This window comes from Pelodiscus sinensis, chromosome 8 (assembly GCF_052426305.1).
Source record: "Pelodiscus sinensis isolate ZL-2025 chromosome 8, ASM5242630v1, whole genome shotgun sequence".
Taxonomy (NCBI): domain Eukaryota; kingdom Metazoa; phylum Chordata; order Testudines; family Trionychidae; genus Pelodiscus; species Pelodiscus sinensis.
Genome location: NC_143059.1, coordinates 69,187,909 through 69,205,448, shown reverse-complemented (window position 1 = coordinate 69,205,448; position 17,540 = coordinate 69,187,909). Strand labels below are relative to the sequence as shown.

At 50.7% G+C, this 17,540-nt stretch overlaps 1 protein-coding gene across 2 annotated transcripts in view; it reads left to right on the top strand.

Moving 5' to 3' along the window:
- Positions 1-17,540, top strand: part of SORCS3 (sortilin related VPS10 domain containing receptor 3) — a 498,174-nt gene that overhangs the window by 355,262 nt on the left and 125,372 nt on the right. For both annotated transcript variants that reach the window (XM_006135388.4, XM_075935518.2), the window contains exon 6: positions 6,459-6,523. In XM_006135388.4, the coding sequence (XP_006135450.3) occupies positions 6,459-6,523 (65 nt within the window). The remainder of the gene's footprint in view (positions 1-6,458; positions 6,524-17,540) is intronic.

Sequence of the window (17,540 nt, the reverse complement as noted above, 5' to 3'; positions counted from 1 at the left end):
AAAAGAAAGAAAAGCATGAGAGTGAGGTTGTTAAAGTATCATACATTACATGCCTCGAATCTCTCAGTTCTCGATGCAGGCTTGCAGCAGAGGTGTTCTAACTGCTGGCTTAAAAGTCCTTGGTGTACGTCCTATGTCAGTTTCCAGTATTGACACAGAATACATATTCATAATTCCACACACAGATACTATACAGCTGTGTCTAGACTGGCCAGTTTTTCCGGAAAATCAGCCGCTTTTCCGGAAAAACTTGCCAGCTGTCTACACTGTCCCCTTGAATTTCCGCAAAAGCACTGACTTCCTACTGTAAGAAATCAGTGCTTTTTGTGGAAATACTATTCTGCTGCCATTCAGGCAAAAGTCCCTTTTGCGCAAAGTTTTTGCGCAAAAGGGCCAGTGTAGACAGCTCAGATTTGTTTTCTGCAAAAAAGCCCCGATCGCGAAAATGGCGATTGGGGCTTTTTTGTGGAAAAGCGCGTCTAGATTGGCATGGACGCTTTTCCGCAAAAAGTGCTTTTGTGGAAAAGCGTCCATGCTAATCTAGACGCTCTGTTCCGCAAATGCTTTTAACGGAAAACTTTTCCATTAAAAGCATTTCCTGAAAATCATGCCAGTCTAGACGCAGCCTACAAGTATAGGGATAGCATATACAGAACCAGTATAAGCTTTTGTTCGACACCTCACATGGCCCCCTTTGTATACATTTTTGGGCAAATACCCGTCCCCCATGGGTGCAGCAGTGATCTGGCTGCTCCCCTTAAAATCCAGTAACGTGACAGTAGACGGCTCCTTTTTGCACAAAACCCCCCTTGTGCAAGAGCTGTTCTTCCTGAAAAAATGAGGAAGAACTGCTCTTGCACAAGAGGGAGGTTTGGCATAAAAAGGTGCTGTCTGCACAGCTCCTTTTTGCCCAAAAGCCTCTTGCGCAAAAATGGCCCCTAATTAATTACGCAAATGAAGTGTGGCAATATGCTAATCTGCACTTCATTTGCATAGGCTTTTGCGCAAGAGTGGTGCAGTGCAGACATAGCCCTCTGACCCCCCCTTGATATACATATTTCAAGTATCTAAAAGGGTGTTACATGGAGAAGGAGAAAAATTGTTCTCCTGGGTTTCTGATGATAGGAAAATGCAGGACAATGTAGCACTTTAAAGACTAACAAGATGGTTTATTAGATGATGAGCATTCGTGGGCCAGACCCACTTCCTCAGATCAAATAGTGGAAGAAAATTGTCCCAACCATATATACCAAAGGATACAATTAAAAAAATGAACACATATGAAAAGGACAAATCACATTTCAGAACAGGAGGGGGATGCGGGGGGGGGGGGGAAGGAAGGAAGGTAAGTGTCTGTGAATTGATGATATTAGAGGTGGGGAGAGTGGGATGTTTGTGAGCTAATGGTATTAGAGGTGATAACTGGGGAAGCTATCTTGGTAGTTTGAGTGTTTGTTCATTCCTTCTCGGAGAGTGTCGAATTTTAACATGATGATAGGACAAGAAGCAATGGGCTTAAATTGCAACAAGGGAGGTTTAGGTTGGACATTAGGAAAAACTTTCTGTCAGTTTGGTTAAATACTGGAATAAATTGCCTAGGGAGGTTGTGGAATCAACATCACTGGAGATATTTAAGAGCAGGTTGGACAGACACCTGTCAGGGATGGGCTAGATGGTGCTTGGTCCTGCCATCTAGTGTTCTATGATTCTATAAATACATAGTTTGTCTCAAGCCCACATATTCTCAATGGGGCTCAGATTGACACGGCTGCTTTTGTTTACAAACAATGATAATTGTAGCCATTGCATCTCCATATTAGGTCATCCCATAATTGCTTCTTTGCTTGCAACACTGATCAGCATGCAACTAACTTAGGGATATAAGAGTTTGTTGCATAACTTGCTGTAAGAGAGCCAGCTCAAAGACTACTTTTTGTGGGCTCCACAAAAATATTCCACTGCAGCACTATTTTGTTTGCCTGATTTTGGAACACTTTTTGCTGTTGATGCCCCAGGGATGAGAACTGTCTGGGAAGGAATCTGTTATTTACATCTACGATATCAAACTCAGCAGCTGCCAAATTAAAAAGGGGACAATGACAAAAAATCTGTTTGCAGCCGTACCCCTTGGTTAACGCGTGAGAAGCTGTGCCATAAATCGCACGGTCATGTATGGATTTTTTTCTTTCCCACCGGCCATGGCTAGGACTGAATGTTCATTGCCAAGCAATTCTTATTGGCCATCATCATCATCATAATAATACTTTTGTTCCAGACTTGACTCTGTCCCTGCCTGGAGGAAAGCTAGATTTGTAATCAGCCTTGCAAAACATTTCCAGGGGAGAAAACAACAGCACACAAACATATCTTGACCTAGTGTGTTCGGGCTTTAATGGAATGGGAGTCGGGGGCAGGCAACACTGCAGAATTTTGATGCTGGTTTGTTACAATGGTGGTATGTATCCCAGCTATGATTTGGAGGGTAAAGAATAATATCTAGCTCTTTTTTCATGGTGCTTTTCGTCAGTAGCTCTCAAAACACTTTATAAAGTCCAGTAATCCCTGTGGGGTAGGAACAGTCTTTCTGCTCCATGCTTGTATGGCACCTGTGAGAATGTGGCCCTGTCATAATCATCATCCCCATTATACAGATGGGTAAACTGAGGGCTTGTCTACACAGAGGCAGCTAGGAAAAGTAATCCGAATGAACTAAAAATGTCAATGTGAGGTGGATTAGTTAATCCCCAAAGTGAATTACACCCAACCAAATTCAGGCCACTTTCATTCAAATGAGGATGTTCCTACCAGGGTTGAACTAATTCACCTCACAGCCACGCCGTGTGTGTGTGTGTGTGTGTGTATGTGAATCCTTCCCGTTACCGACTGGCCTGTTGGAGTGCATTGTGTGTGCTCCTCTGTGCCCAGCCTACTGAGAACATGCGTCTATTACGACCCCCTCTAACAGTGGAAAATGATGCTTTTAACTCTGACCAGTTCCATCCCGGGTGTCAGTCGTTCCTTTAGCACTGACAGACTCTGAGGTATGTGTCATGGCTACAGAGATAGCTGTGGGCGCTTATGGCAAACAAGTCAAATGCCTGCAGTATCCATGGCATCCTGTAGCAGCACTGGCATGTATCCCACAACATCACAAAGCCACGAGGCAGCCACAACAGTCTCTTGGTGCATGTGGTTGAACCTGGAGAATGTTTCTCTTTCCCAATGGCTTAGAAGAGACACTCTTAGGCTGAAGCTCCCCTCTGTAAGGTAAACCTTTGTTTAGTTTGGAAAAAAGAAGATTAAGGGGGGACATGATAGCGGTTCTCAAATATCTAAAAGGGTGTCACAAGGAGGAAGGAGAAAATTTGTTCCTCTTGGCTTCTGAGGACAGGACAAGGAGTAATGGGCTTAAAGTGCAGCAGGGGAGGTTTAGATTGGACATTAGGAAAAAATTCCTAACTGTCAGGGTGGTCAAATATTGGAATAAATTGCCAAGGGAGGTAGTGGAATCTCCCTCTCTGGAAATATTTAAGAACAGGTTAGATAGACATCTGTCAGGGATGGTGTAGACGGAGCTTGGTCCTGCCTTGAGGGCGGGGGGCTGGACTCGATGACCTCTTGAGGTCCCTTCCAGTCCTACTATTCTATGATTCTACGATTCATCCAAAGAGTCTGAGGTCCGTGAGAGCCTGCCTGTTGATTTCAATGGGGTTCAGATCAGATGTAGGCCAAGCCCTCGATGTACAATTGAGGTCTGTCTTTCTAAGTCCCACCACAGCAATTGAGATCCGCTTTGTGGCGCCTTGTATGCCTGCACTCCAGAGACTGTGAGGACTGTAGAAGGCCTATGAGCAGGGGATGAGGAGGTCCCTGTGCCAGCTACAGAAATTGAGCTGCGCGTTTGTCACACCGACAGGCGGAACCGAATTGGGGACCGCTGGAGTTTCATGCAGGAGCCTCTGGCTCTCTGCTACGGCTGTAGAGAAACTCATCTCTCTCTCTGTACGTGATCTCAGTGCCACTACATGGGCCAGTAAACCACACCCAGTAGCTGTGTGGGTTCCACCTTAGTCATTGTAAAGAACCATGATACCTTCAGAAGGGTAAACCTCAATGATTCGCTTAAAAGGTACAAGATAATATAGCAGAATACCTCCCTCCCCCCGTTGTCAGAGAGCAGGCCCTGGGCTGGCTGTGTGGCAGTGCTCAGTCAGTGCAAACTTGCTCGAAACTTATTTTATCTGGCCGATCTCCTTTGCATGGGGAGATCTTCAGATTGTTAAGACCCCATGGTGGTCCCAAAGTGCGGGCCCCTGCCAGGGTAGCTGATGAAGAAGGGAAGGTCTGAGGACAATTAATGGATAATCTGATCCTGTATTCTATGGAATAAAGATCTGCAAGGACGAGCCAAGGGGTCCATCCCTTACTGCAGCCAGGCCCCGTGAGCCTGGCATGCAGGAGCGACCCGAGCCAGGCTGCAGCAGCTGGCACCCCAGGCGGAACGCGCGATCAGTGCCCTCGCCTGCTCGGCCGTCAATGGGGTGAGGTAATCATCGGGCACCCTGGGCACCCGGTGACATTATCATCGGGCGCCGTTGAAGGCGGCGCCTTGGCAACAGCCGAGTTGGCCTATAGTCATGGTCTGCCCCTGCTGGTATGTAGCCTACTGCCAACTGGAAGGGTGCAGCTAAGGCTGGCAGGAAGAAATTGGGGTTTTAATAAGAATTTGCGCACAATTTCCTGGTAATGCTGGCAACAACACAGCGTTTGCGGTGTCAGCCTCTCCTGTAAGTGGCTTACTAGGTTCTCCAACCTCTGCCCCGCTGGGCAGTGACAGGGAGTCACGGGGGTAGACGTCTGTTAGGGTTGGCCCGCATTTTGTTGACTCCATGGCATCTTGGACCATTCCTGTTCATTTGTGCCAGTGTTTCTTAAACTTTTTAAGACCAAGGAACACCAAACAATAAATTGTTTTATGAGGAACAAGGATTTTTGTTGAGGGAAAAAAAAAAAAAAGGTCAGGGGGAAAGTTATTGGGGGGGGGGGGAGAAGGTTGCCCGCCCCTTTAAGGGCAGCCATTTTGAACTCTGTTCTCCACGACACACCTCCGAGTGCCTCGCGGCACACCGGTGTGCCCCGGAACACAGTTTAATAAACACTGATTTACGCACTGTAGTTCCACCACCCGCAATAGGGCTGGAGGCAAGGCTTGCAGGCTGAGAGGCAGCCGATTGGAGTGGGCGGGCGCCCGGGTCCCATCTGCCTTTAAGAATCTTGGAATCAGAGATGGGTCCAGCCACCACCATCAGGCTGCAACGCCTACCAAGCCAGGGTGCTCAGCTCTGCACCCCGGCTGGGGCCCATCCTTGTGGGAAGCGTAGGGTTTGATATGATGGATCACACTGACAGTCCATGCAGACCGGTGCCCCGGGCTCCAGAAGTAACCAGCCACCTCCTGCTTCAGAGGAAGGCCCGGAAACCTTATGGCTCCTAACCAATGGCAAGTGCTTTGCTCTGCCCACTGTGGTGACCAGCGCATGCTCAGAAACATGAGAGATGATTATCCTCAGCTTAGAGTGTAAGGGGCTGTCTACGTTGGAGCTGGCTGCTCTCATTTCCAGCTCAAGGAAAATTAACTACAGGTTGGACCTCCCTGGTCTGGCACCCTTGGGATCTGACTGGTCCTGGATGAGGGATTTTGCTGGACCGGGGGAGGGATTTCTGGCCTCCCTGCTGTCGCCCCTCCTCTTCTGCCTCCCCGCCAGGCTTCTCGGCTCCCCTGGGCAGCCCAACTGGGTTGTGCACCAGGCTTCCCACCCTCCGCTCCCCCTGCAGCCAGTTGAACTGTGCACTAGCTCCTGCCCTTCTCCCCTCTCTGTAGCCCAGCTGGGCCACACGCCCTCCCCCTTGCATTGTACCAGGCTCCTGGCTGCCTCCCTGCAGCGTGCTGAGTCTCTCTGACGCTGGAATATCTCTGGTCCTGCCGGATCACAGATGTTGCCAGACCAGAGAGTTCCGGTTTATAGAGGTGCAACGGGCAGTGTGCTAAAACCAGACATGTAGCCACCCTGGTGCAAGGGATTGGTGGGGCTAGCCACTGGAGCACATGCCCTGAAGCCCGATGGGCTCATATTGGGGGCAGCTAGTCCTCTCATCCCTTGTGCGGTCGCCGATACACTTTGTGCTTTGCCTCAATCTGCGCTAGTGCCCTCGTTTCTCCTCAGCTGGGAAATGCGCCCTCCGGCTGCTGTGCACACAGACCGACGTGGAGTCACTGCAGCTCGTTGCTGATGTGGAGTCTTCATAGGTTAAATCCACTTGTGCTCCAGGGAGGCTTGTTAAAATGGGGAGACAAAGGGGGGGGGGCACAGCAGCTGCCTTGGCATTCCCAGCTCCCTCCCTGTGCGGTCAGGGTGTTTCATCTCACCAGCTGCCTTCTCTTTCCGTCTCTTCCCCAGGTCTGTCACCGGTTTGGACAAGGAGTCGGACCTTGTGCACATGGAGGCCCGGACAGCTGACGGACGTGAGTGCCTGAGCCCACTGCTGGTCAAAGCAGCCCTGAGCCAGGCGGGGAGCGGGAACTGCATTTCACTCGGCTTGCGTTGAGTCCTTAGATTGAGTCTGATTTTCAACAGTCTTACCATAGTCTTTGGGGGGACTCAGTCGTGCGGTGCTCATTCCTGCAGAGAGGGGGCAGAAGGAAGGGCCAAGAACAAGACCCAGGGGGAGGAGGTAGAACTCCTTCAGCTCCCTGCTCAGCTCAGCAATGACTGTGTCAATAGCAGGTGTGTCAATTGCATGAATCCCATCAGGGACAACGCAGCCGCATCCTGCTGTGTGGCTCCTTTGCGTCTGCAGAGTGGTGCAAAGCAGCTGGAATGTGCCAGTGAATTTGGCTGATAACGGTTCACAACATGTTGCAAATTGATTGTAATCCTCCTTGGTTTTTAGAACTGGATCCACATATAAATTCGTAAAGGTTTCCCTCTCCCCGCCCCTGACACACACACAGAGCAGATCTTTCCAATTTGTGTGATATATGGCAGCGGGACCTTCCTTCCCAACTTCAGCAAGCACAGAACTGGCACTGATTTAAATGGGAAAAAATAAACATCTCCCTCTGTCATTGAAAAGCAGACACCTATTTTTGGAGTGGAATAAATTTGTGAGTAATTAATTTGCTAACCGGGTGGATAGGATGTATTGCAAACAAGTAAATTTACATCTCCATGGCATTTTTCTCACCTAACCATCTCCCAGATGTTTTACAAATCATACCCAGGAATTATGGTGCTGCGATGCAACTGCCTCTGGGGTGTAGCATGGCAGCGGCTTAACAGCTGAGTGCAACATTAGGCAACAGTGAAATGTTGTGTCCCTTTGGAAATACAGGGGGAATTAGAAAGGCAGATTGCATGGAAAGGAGTGTATTACCTCTTTTAGCGATAGCCAGGAGTTCACAAGCAAAACAGCATGGGTGTAATCAGAGAGGCTCCGTGTTGTGCCCCCAGGTTGGCCTCTTTAGACCAGAGCAGGAAGCTGGACAGGCAACGAGAAGCTGCAGTGAGCTAACTCTGGCTCCAGAGATTAGCCTGCTCCACCTTAGGGACTTAGTGCGTTTTAAATTCGGGAGCCCTGAGCCAGTGTCCTGAGTGAGGACTTTGTGGATTCTGGTTACAGTTGCTCCTTTCCAGACACCTTGCTACAGGGGACAGAGTTTTTCTTTGATTGCTTTTGGCTTCCTCTAGTCCAGATCCTTTTACAGCCAACGTACTGGTCCCCCAGCTGGGGAAAGTCCCTGCAGAGAGCTCTGGCTGCAAAGGGACATGTGGGGATCACCCCCCCTTTCACAGCAGTTACTGTGGGGTGGTGGATGGGGAAGGATCCCACTGGTTTGGGCAGGGCTATTTTGCGGAGCGAGGGTTCCGTTTTGTTGCATTCAGACCCTGTTCCATCTGAACGTTCTGCACTCGGGGCCTCGTGCTGCCAGTGCTGTAGGTCTGCGGGATGTCCTTCCGGCTGCACTTGGAAAGCCTCACCCTGCCCTTCAGCAGGGAAATTGGCACCAGCGCCTTCGGAATAAATAACGAGGCACTAAAAGCGCCATATCAACAAGCCAGTAAAACGGGGCAGCCTGTGGGCGAGGCAGCCAGCTTGCCACTTTTGTGTATTTTCTCCTGCGTGCATCCAGGGAATTGTGTGTGTGTGTGTGGGTGGGGGGGGGCGATCACATTGCTGATGGAGCAGGAGTCAAACTCACTCTCAGCAGACTCAGACAGCTAGTTGGACCCCTCGGGTCGGGGAAGCAGGCGCCCTGGTGTCCCTTTGGCTCCGGAGACAGCGTCTTCCTCCAGCTTTTGCTCGCTTGCGTTATTTGTAATGTACCCATTCAGCATTTTTCAGCTTGAATGCTCTCCGGTGAGACAGACTTGAACAAGAGGAGCCAGCCAAACAGGGCCATGGCACACAGCCGCCCCCCCAAGGCGGCAGGCGTTATCAGGAGATAATGGGTTATGATGGGAGCTCGTCTCGTGGGTCCCAAAACTGCTTCTCCTCCCCCCAGCCCCAGTGGAGCTTGTTACAGTGGCGACCGTGTGGCTGGAAGTGCGCTTTTCAATTGCCCCCGACATCCCAGCAATTGCACTGCAGGGAAACAATGGATTCCCATCCAGGCTACACGGCAGAGCCTCTGTCGGCGTGAGCTGGCTTAGCTCTGCTTATCCTGCAGTGTCTGGGTGAAATTCTCTGTCCTGCTGTAGGCAGAAGGCAGCTTAGGTGATCCCTTCTGGGACACCGACCTGATGCCTGAGCTACAGCCGAGTGAGTGAAAATACAGCTGTGTCCTAGCCCAGCCGCACCCTGGTTCAATGTGTTGCATGGACAGCAATGGTTCCAGGAAGATCTCCTGCATTCTAGACATGGAAATGAGTCAAGGGACGTCTCCTGAGGGTGGCGTTCTGAGGAAGATGAGCGATCTAGGGTCTGTCGGGGGCTTTGCCACTGATCTGCTGCCTTTCTTGTCTATGTCAAGGATCAGACCTGCGAGACGGGGGCTGTCTGTCACAAGGTTCAGTCTGATCTGCTTGGGGGGGAAAGGTGAATATCCTTCTGGGTGTTTTAACCCAAGAGGGACCACCGGGCCACACATGCCGGCAGGTCTGCTCCATCTGCCTCGAAGAGGATGCAGTCTTCTTTCCTTAGTATCTGGCCAATTCTTCTGTCTCCTGGGGAAGCTGTACCCTTGAGCTCTGCAGGCCCTGCTCTTCCCTCACAAGTCTCAGAGCGTGTGTCTAGACTGCATCCCTGTGTCTAGACTGCATCCCTCTGTCGACAGAGAGATGTAGATTAGGCACGTTGAAATTACTAATGAAGCCGTGATTTAAATATCCCTCGCCTCATTAGCATAAGCATGGATGCCACTTTTTTCAACATGGAGTTTTTTTCAGAAAAAAACCAGCAGTCTAGATGTGGATCTGTCGAAAATAAAGTCTTTTTCAACAGATCCTGTAAATCTCATTTTTGAGTCATACAGGATCTGTCGAAAAAGGCTAATTAGTACCTGCCTCTCCCCTTAGTGCAGTGCATGTCGTCAGTCCGCCTCCTGCCCGAATGAGGCTGCTTTGTAGTCTTCCCAGTCAGTTTTCCCCCTCAAAATCTAGTAATTTATCCTTTCATTTCCTTCTGGGCCATGGGATAGAATATCTGCTCTATGAAGGGAGAGGAGATTGGGCTAATTGCTGCATCCAAGGACTGCCAGGCTCGAAGATTTGTTTTGTTTCGTGCACGTCATTGCACTAAACATAACGAAATAAGAAACAAAACGGAACATGGGCAGAGGAGCAAAACATCCGGCCTTCGTGGGCATGTGGAGCAGGGGCCTTTCTTTGTCTCCATGTCATTACAAGTGCCACATGCTTGAAATGAGACAGTGAGGCAGAACGCCGGTTGCCATGTCAACACGTGGGGTTCATTTGCAAGGGCTTCTGGGTTGTGATTCCCTGGCAGCAAATTGCCCACTGGGTGTGGGGATAAGAATATCCAACCGACTGTGTGGGTGAAGGCACCGTGGCCAAGAGCTTCTAAAAATACCTCCCTGTACGCAATCCCATTGCTCTTCCTGCGCTCGCTGCGGGTGTTGCCATCTGTGGGTGACATCACACCATATGGACCTTAGAAGGTTGTTTTTATCCAGCCTTTGCTGGGGGGTGCACTGCACACCAGCCCTAATAGGGTTATTGAGGGGCTGACAGGCCAATTAGTTTACCCAGCCGCAACTCCCAGAGAGAGGGCCAGGCAAATTAAGGGTGACGTGCCGGTGGGGAAGGCGTGGGTCAACACTATGAAGCGGGGAGGCTGAAAGCAGGAAGGGAGCTGCTGGGGAAGGAGGCACCAGTGGTTCCCTGAGGTGAGGGAGGTTGTCAAGGAGAAGGGGGAAGAAGCCCAGTGAGATAAGCCCTGAGACTGCCCCATGGAGGAAGGAGTCTAGCAAGAGCCGAGGTGGGGGTGCATTGTGGGTGAAGGCCAACTGCGGACGGGCTGAGACAATGCTATAAAGCCAGGCAGCTGGAAAGGGGGCTGCAGTCGCTCCCTGGGATGAAGGAGATCATTGGGGAGACAAAGGCTGTCTGGGGGGAGAATAAGTCCTAATTCCTGCCCGGGAGCAAGGAGTCTAGCAGAGGCTCAGAGCGGATGCAGTGGCCATTGGGAGGAGACAGGATTAACCCAGAAACAGGCACATTACCGAAAGGGAGACCAGCACAGAGTGAGCAGAGAGCAGAACAGGGCCCCAATGGGGCTAGCGCTCCTTCCCCAGACCTAGACGTGAGGAAGCACCTCGGGGTGACTGCACATTGCTGGAGCGGAAATGAACCACTCCGTGCTTTATTACTGTGACTCTCCAGGGCAGGGACTGGCAGGAGAGCGGCACTTTCTGGTTCCCTGCAGTTATCATGGGCTCTGTCTAGAACTAGCAGTGTCTTTTCCATTGCATTTAAGGTCCATTTCATTTCCCGGGGGTTCCTTTCCTTTGGCAGTACAGTGGTGTTATGGCCACCTTTGGGCACGACTATGGGAACACAGGGAGCTGAATTTCATAGACACATTAAAGGGGTCCCAAGAATCTTCCATCAAAACTCTGAGCAAACCCTTTTGTGAACCAAATGCATGGCATCTTCTTCACCTTGCTCCTCGGATACCTGTACAGGTGGGACCTTCCTGGTCCAGCACCCTCGGGACCTGACTGGTCCCGGATGAGGGATTTTTCCGGACCAGGGGAAGTGATTTCAGGGCCCCCCCGATGCCTCTCTCCCCACTTTCTGGCACTCTCTGCAGCCCAGCTGAAACACGCACCAGCTCCTGGTCTTTCCCCATCCCAGTTGAACCGTGCGCCGGCTCCTGATCCTCTTCCACAGCCCAGGTGAGCCATGTGCCCTCCCAAGCAGCCTAGCTGAGCCATAGGACAGCTCCTGGGCCCCCCACACCCTGCAGTGAGCCAGGACTCTCTGGTCCTGGAACATCCATGTTCATGCTGGACCATGGATGTTTCTGGATCAGAAAATCCTGAATTTTAGAAGTGCAACCTGTATTTTAGAATCATAGAATTTTAGGGATGGAAGAGACCTCAGAAGGTCATCGAGTCCAACCCTCTGCCCAAATCAGGACCAATCCCAACTAAATCATCCCAGCCAGGGCTTTGTCAAGCCAGGACTTAAAAACCTCTAGGGATGGAGATTCCACCACTTCCCTCGGGAACCCATCCCAGTGCTTCACCACTCTGCTAGCATAATAGGTTTTCCTAATATCCAACCTAGATCTCCCCACTGTAACTTGAGGCCATTGCTCCTTGTTCTGCCATACGTCACTACTAAGAACAGTCTCTCTCCTCCTTCTTTGGAACATCCCTTCAGTCTCAAATCATTCCTCACTCTTCTCTTCTGCAGACTAAATAAGCCCAAGTCCCTCAGCCTCTCCTTGTAGGCCATGTGCTCCAGCCCCCTAATCATTTTGGTTTCCTTCCATTTTAAATGCCCCTGTTGTAGAGACTTCTACAAGGACTTGGAACTCATGGCTGCAGAAAAGTTCTTTAGAAGAAATGCACCATCATTGCAGGTGGCCTCCTGGTGCTGTTTTCATAGGGTATGTCTAGACTACGTGCCTCTGCCAATGGAGGCGTGTAAAATAGGCTACCTGACATAGTCAATGAAGCGGGGATTTAAATATCTCCGGCGTCATTAAAATAAAAATGGCCGCCGCGCTGTGCTGGATCAGCCGATCGTCGGCACAGAGTGCGAGTCAAAACATGGATCGGTAGACAAGGGAAGCCTTTGTCAACCGCTCCTGTAAACCTCATTTCATGAGACATAAGGGAGCGGTCAACAAAGACTTCCCTTGTTAACCGATCCGTGTGTTGACTCGCGTGCCGTGCTGACGATCAGCTGAGCTGGCACAGCGCGGCGGCCATTTTTATTTTAATGACGCCGGGGATATTTAAATCCCCGCTTCATTGACTATGTCGGGTAGCCTATTTTACACGCCTCCGTCAGCAGAGGCATGTAGTCTAGACATAACCCATATTGTCCTTCAAGTGGGGTTATTGTGAAGCAGTTTAAAGGCCAGCATCCCCTGTTTGGTCGTTGGTAGGTGAGGCTTGCTGGCCACAGGGATGCTGGGATAATTTTTATTGTGGGAGTGAGGATAATGGAAACCAGGTATTTGTTGTTTGTTATTACTACTTCAAGCCAGAGTACGTGGCTGGACATCCCACACTTCCACTCCAGCACCACCGGCTGGCTACGTGGCAGTCAAGTTTACTTACATGGCTGGTTCAATCTTTGCTTTGTAGAACCCTCAGGGCTGCTTTGAGTGTTATGATGCTCTGTGCCATCAAATTTTATCCTGTCTGATGTGTGCCCATGTTCACACACCGCACATAACACAGCCTTTCTAGGGCACTTTCTAGCCATGGCTCTCCAAATGTACTGCAGAATTCAGCCTCCTGGCTCTCCCTCCTTGGCTCCTCTTTAATACATTGAGAAATGGAGGCAGAAAAAGGTGGCGTGAGTTACGCAAAGTGAACACAGGGGAGAGAAGCACGGCCAGACGGGGTCAGACCCATGGTTCATCTAGCCCAGTGTCCTGTCTGCCCACAGTGGCCAGTGCCAGATGATTCACAATTCGAAATGCTCCATCTCCGGGAGTCCAAGCCCAGCTTCTAGCAGGTGGATGTTTAGGGACACTGGGGGCATTAGGTGGCATCCCTGGCCATCTGACTAATGTTCAGCTGCTGAGGGACCTATTCTCCACATAGGCTTGGGAAGTAGAAGAGATTGTGTGGGAGAGGAGGCGGGGCAACACTGGCTGCCCCAGGGATGGAGCTGGTTTCTGCACAAGGAAGGAAAAGGGACATCCTGGAGTGGGGAGGGAGGTTCCGGAGTGGCCATGGGGATAGGGCATCTGCTTGGGGAGCATAGCGTGGTAGGCTCAACCCCCACCTCAGCTTTCCCATACCCAGGGGCCAGCCCTGCCCCGATCCCCAGCAGCCCCTTCAGCATCCTGCTGGCCTGGTCACCCTCAGCCCTCCTTGGGGTCCAGCTGCCCATGCCTCTGGGGTCCTTGCAGGCTCTGTAGTCAGCCACCCATGGGGTCTAGGCCACCAACCCTGGAGGCCACACTACCATTGCAGGTCCTGCTGCCAGCCTGGGGCTCCACATCCACCTCCCCCCCCCCCCAAGCCATGGCTGGCTTGACAATTGTCCCAGACTAGACAGTCAGGATGCCATTAGCAACAATGACATCTGGTCTGTCCAGTCCAGCCCAGAAGAGTTGGCAACTCTAGGTGTGACCATGGTGAGGGGTGCAAAAAAGTTTGGGGGCTGCACCTTCTCATCCCCCCTAAAAATAGTTCCAGCACCTCTGATTTTCCATGAACCTATCTAGTTATTTTCTGAACCTACCCTTTTGGCCTTCACAACATCCCATTGCAACAGCTGACTGTGTGTTGAATGAGAAAAACCTTCCTTTGTGTGTGTTTTATATCTGCTGCCTGTTCATTTCATTGTGTGACTGCTGGTTCTTGCGGTTGAGGGAAGGGGCAATAACACTTCCCTATCTACTTTTCACCACATTATTTGGGATGTTGTAACCCTTTCCTCCCCCCACCTCCCTTAACTCTCTCTCTTCAGTTGAACAGGCTCTGCCTTTTTAATCTACCCTCGCATGGAAGTTGCTCTATACGCCAGTCACATTTGTTTGGTCTTCTTGGTACCATTGTATCAGAGTCTTGAAGAAAACCCAGGTGTCCCAGACTTCCTCTCGAGACCATCCTTCCTCTCCACTCCCTGCTTCCACAGACAAAGAATCCCATTATGTCCCAGCGCGATCTCTTCGTTTAGAAATAATAAACCCAACCCCTAATGGCACAACGACCTAGCGATGGCTAAACTCCACGGCTAGTATCCTGAGGCGGCCATTTTGTTTCTATTACCTGTTGAGTTCCACTTCTCCTCCGGTCAAAATAGTAATGGCTTGGCCCCACTCACTTTGCAGGGCAGTCCCAAATTACAGGCGGCACAAGCGTGAGGGAGCCATGTTGCTGCCTTGATGCTCTGAAAGGCGTCATTGGTCTGTGCTGATTGCTGGCCAGTCCCATTCCCAGCAGCAGCACCAAGGAAAGATTAGTGAGTTTATTTTTTTTCCTGGTGCACTCTAGGGATCTGGAGGCCTCGCTCAACAAGGCTCACTCATGTTCGGCTGTCTTGAGTTAGATCGTGGAATGTGAATAGAGCTTCCGGGCCCAAGATGGAAACCTTTCTTGTTTGACCTCATGTTCCTTTCTTTTCCCTTCCCCTTCCCAAGACGAGCAAGCTGGTAGATAGGAACCTTGGGGTGAGAGCAGAGCTTCCAAGGGAGCAGAGTAATGGTTTGTGTGGCCTGGAAGGTTCCCTACAGCATTAACCATCCCTTCCTTTCTTCTTTTCCATTTCCGTCGCACTGGCTGGCCTGTGCTGGCATACTCATGGTGAGGGGCCACCGGCTTTGTTCTCTGAGCGTCCCTGGGATGAAAAGTTGGCTTTCCTTTTGAAGCCTTGCTGTCGAGGGAGGGACCGTGGCCTCCTGCCCCATATTTCCTGCTCTTCTGCTTGACCTGCTGTGCAGCATTGGGCCTCAGTCTCCTCATATCGCTCTGATGTAATCCAGGGGCCTGCGTCACGTGGGCCTTGGAAGGCTTCTGGTCTGTGACTTGTTCTGAGGCAATGGAAAGTAGGCAGAGCACAGCTGATGAGGTCACAGCATTGCCCTCTCTTAATTGGTATGACCCAGTGCCACTCGCATCAAGCTTGACTCTTGTCCATATCGCCTCCCCCTCCCCTAAAAAAAAGGGCCTGCTTGTTCATCTAACTCCTGATATGGGCCCTTTCTGGTAATATCTGATTTTGCTGAGCCTTATTCATGTCCTTGTCCTGCTACCAGGCCTTCCTCCAAGCAGCCCCCAAGTCATGGAATGATGTTCCGGTCATAGTGTGGGGGCCCCACCACCACCTCATAGGGCGACTCCAAACAGATCCCACGTCGGGCAAATTGGGATAACTCTATTGACTTGGATAGAGCTACGCTGGTTGCTCTGGGAAGGACACAGAGGTGAAAGTGGGTGTGTGTGGAAGGAGGAGGAATTTCGATTTGAGACCTTTATCTAAAGAAACTCCTTTCTTTGCAGCTATTCTTATGGCTTCTAGACCAGTGGTTCCCAACCTTTTTTATACTGAGGACTGGCAAACTCATTCAAAAACCACTGGTGGACCAGCACTGAAATATTTACATATTCATTATGGCAATTAATGTATTTGCATAGTTGCATATGCATTAGGGTAATTTTAGCCCATGATCTACCAGGCAAATCAAAGGAGGGGGAGGACATGATGGTTAACAAAAACCACGATGGTTTGAAAAACTGCTGCGCACACATTTAACACAACTAATAAAATAGTTGCTAATGTAACCCACACCCCTAGTGCAGTCCCCATGCAGTGGAACCTAGACCACAGCAACAGTTAAGACCAAGAGACCTCTACAGCATAGCATGGGAGTCAGCAGGTTTTTAGCTCAGAGAGTAGAGGCTCCTGTACTTAGTTCCAGAGGTTCTAGGTTCAAATCCGCCTGGTGGTGGTTACACTAATACTTGTTAAAAAACATTCTCCGTTCCAAACCTTTCACCTCAATTGTGCCAGATAGTACTCATGCATTCTTCACATTCATATTTTCCTATGAACAATGCATAATAATAATGTGTCTACCTGCTGGCTGGGCGTAGCTGGAGGCCAGGGGGAGGCTCCAGGAGCGGGGAAGGAGGAGTAGGGGGTCACAGGAGTAGCCGGTCTGCATACGGTGCTTGGCCCCCCCAGCGGGGCTGTGTAGTGATTTCCAGAGCTGGAATTGGGGCTACAGTGAGGCTACCCAGTAGGAACAGCCTCACTGTGGTCCCGGCTCCGGCCGCAGCACACCCAGCGACCAGCCGCCCCGTTCCTCCTGTGACTGCATGCAGAAGTGCGCAGGAAGGAAATTCCCTGGGAAACCCAGGGGGTGGGTCTAAATAAAAGCTGGGGGCGTGGCCTGGTAATGTGTGGCAGCGGCCTGTCAGACAGGGGTTTGCGACCCGCCGCTGGTCGACGGACCGGCAGTTGGGAACCTCTGGTCTGGACCGTAAACTCTCTGGGGTAGGGAGCGTCTCAAAAGTTCTGTACTGCTGTCCAGCATCCAGTGACTCACCAGCACTTCGTAAATAATCATACTTACATTCGTTATTTGTGGGCAGCCACCCAGTGGAGTTACTGAACAGATCTCCTTGGATTCAGCAGTGCCAGTTAGACACCCCCTAGCTGCTCCCAGACATCCAAGTAGCACCACTGGACAAAATGCTTTGTCTCTCACCAGAAAGGTTTGCAGCTTCTTGTTTTGTCCTGATAGTTGCCTGTGCTCTTGTCTTCTTGGCATGAGACCCCTGCCGTCAATGCACAGGGGTCTGTGTCTAAAACTAGGTGGTGCTTCATGCCAAGAGCGTGTCATGAGATCTGTGTGAGCAGTCCTCTCACTCGCGGAGGCAGCTGTAAGCCTTGTTGTTACCACACTGATGGTCAATGGATGGATGGCTTTTCCTCTTCTTGGAGGATACCTCAACCGCTGGGGTCGGCCAAGAGGCTTGACCTAATGGCTTCCTGAGTTGAACAGAAGGTGGCAGCACATTTCATATGAGAGGCTAGACCCTAGAACTTGATTTCCGTCCTCGGCCATCACAGGCCAGATGGGCTGACTTTCGGGGTTCGCTGCAAGGCCTATCTACCTCCCCACGGCTTGGATGCTTTGGGTAGAAGTGAGTTTGAAGAGGATTATGTCATAGACAGGAGTAGAACAGGCTGGGTGGAAACACGCATAAGGGCTCAATTCGTGTTTTGATGTGTTTACAAGAAGTATACAGGGCCTAGACTTGCCTAGAAGAGGGTGCAGTGCTTTACATAGGGGATGGAATCCTTTTCCGATCTAATCAGATG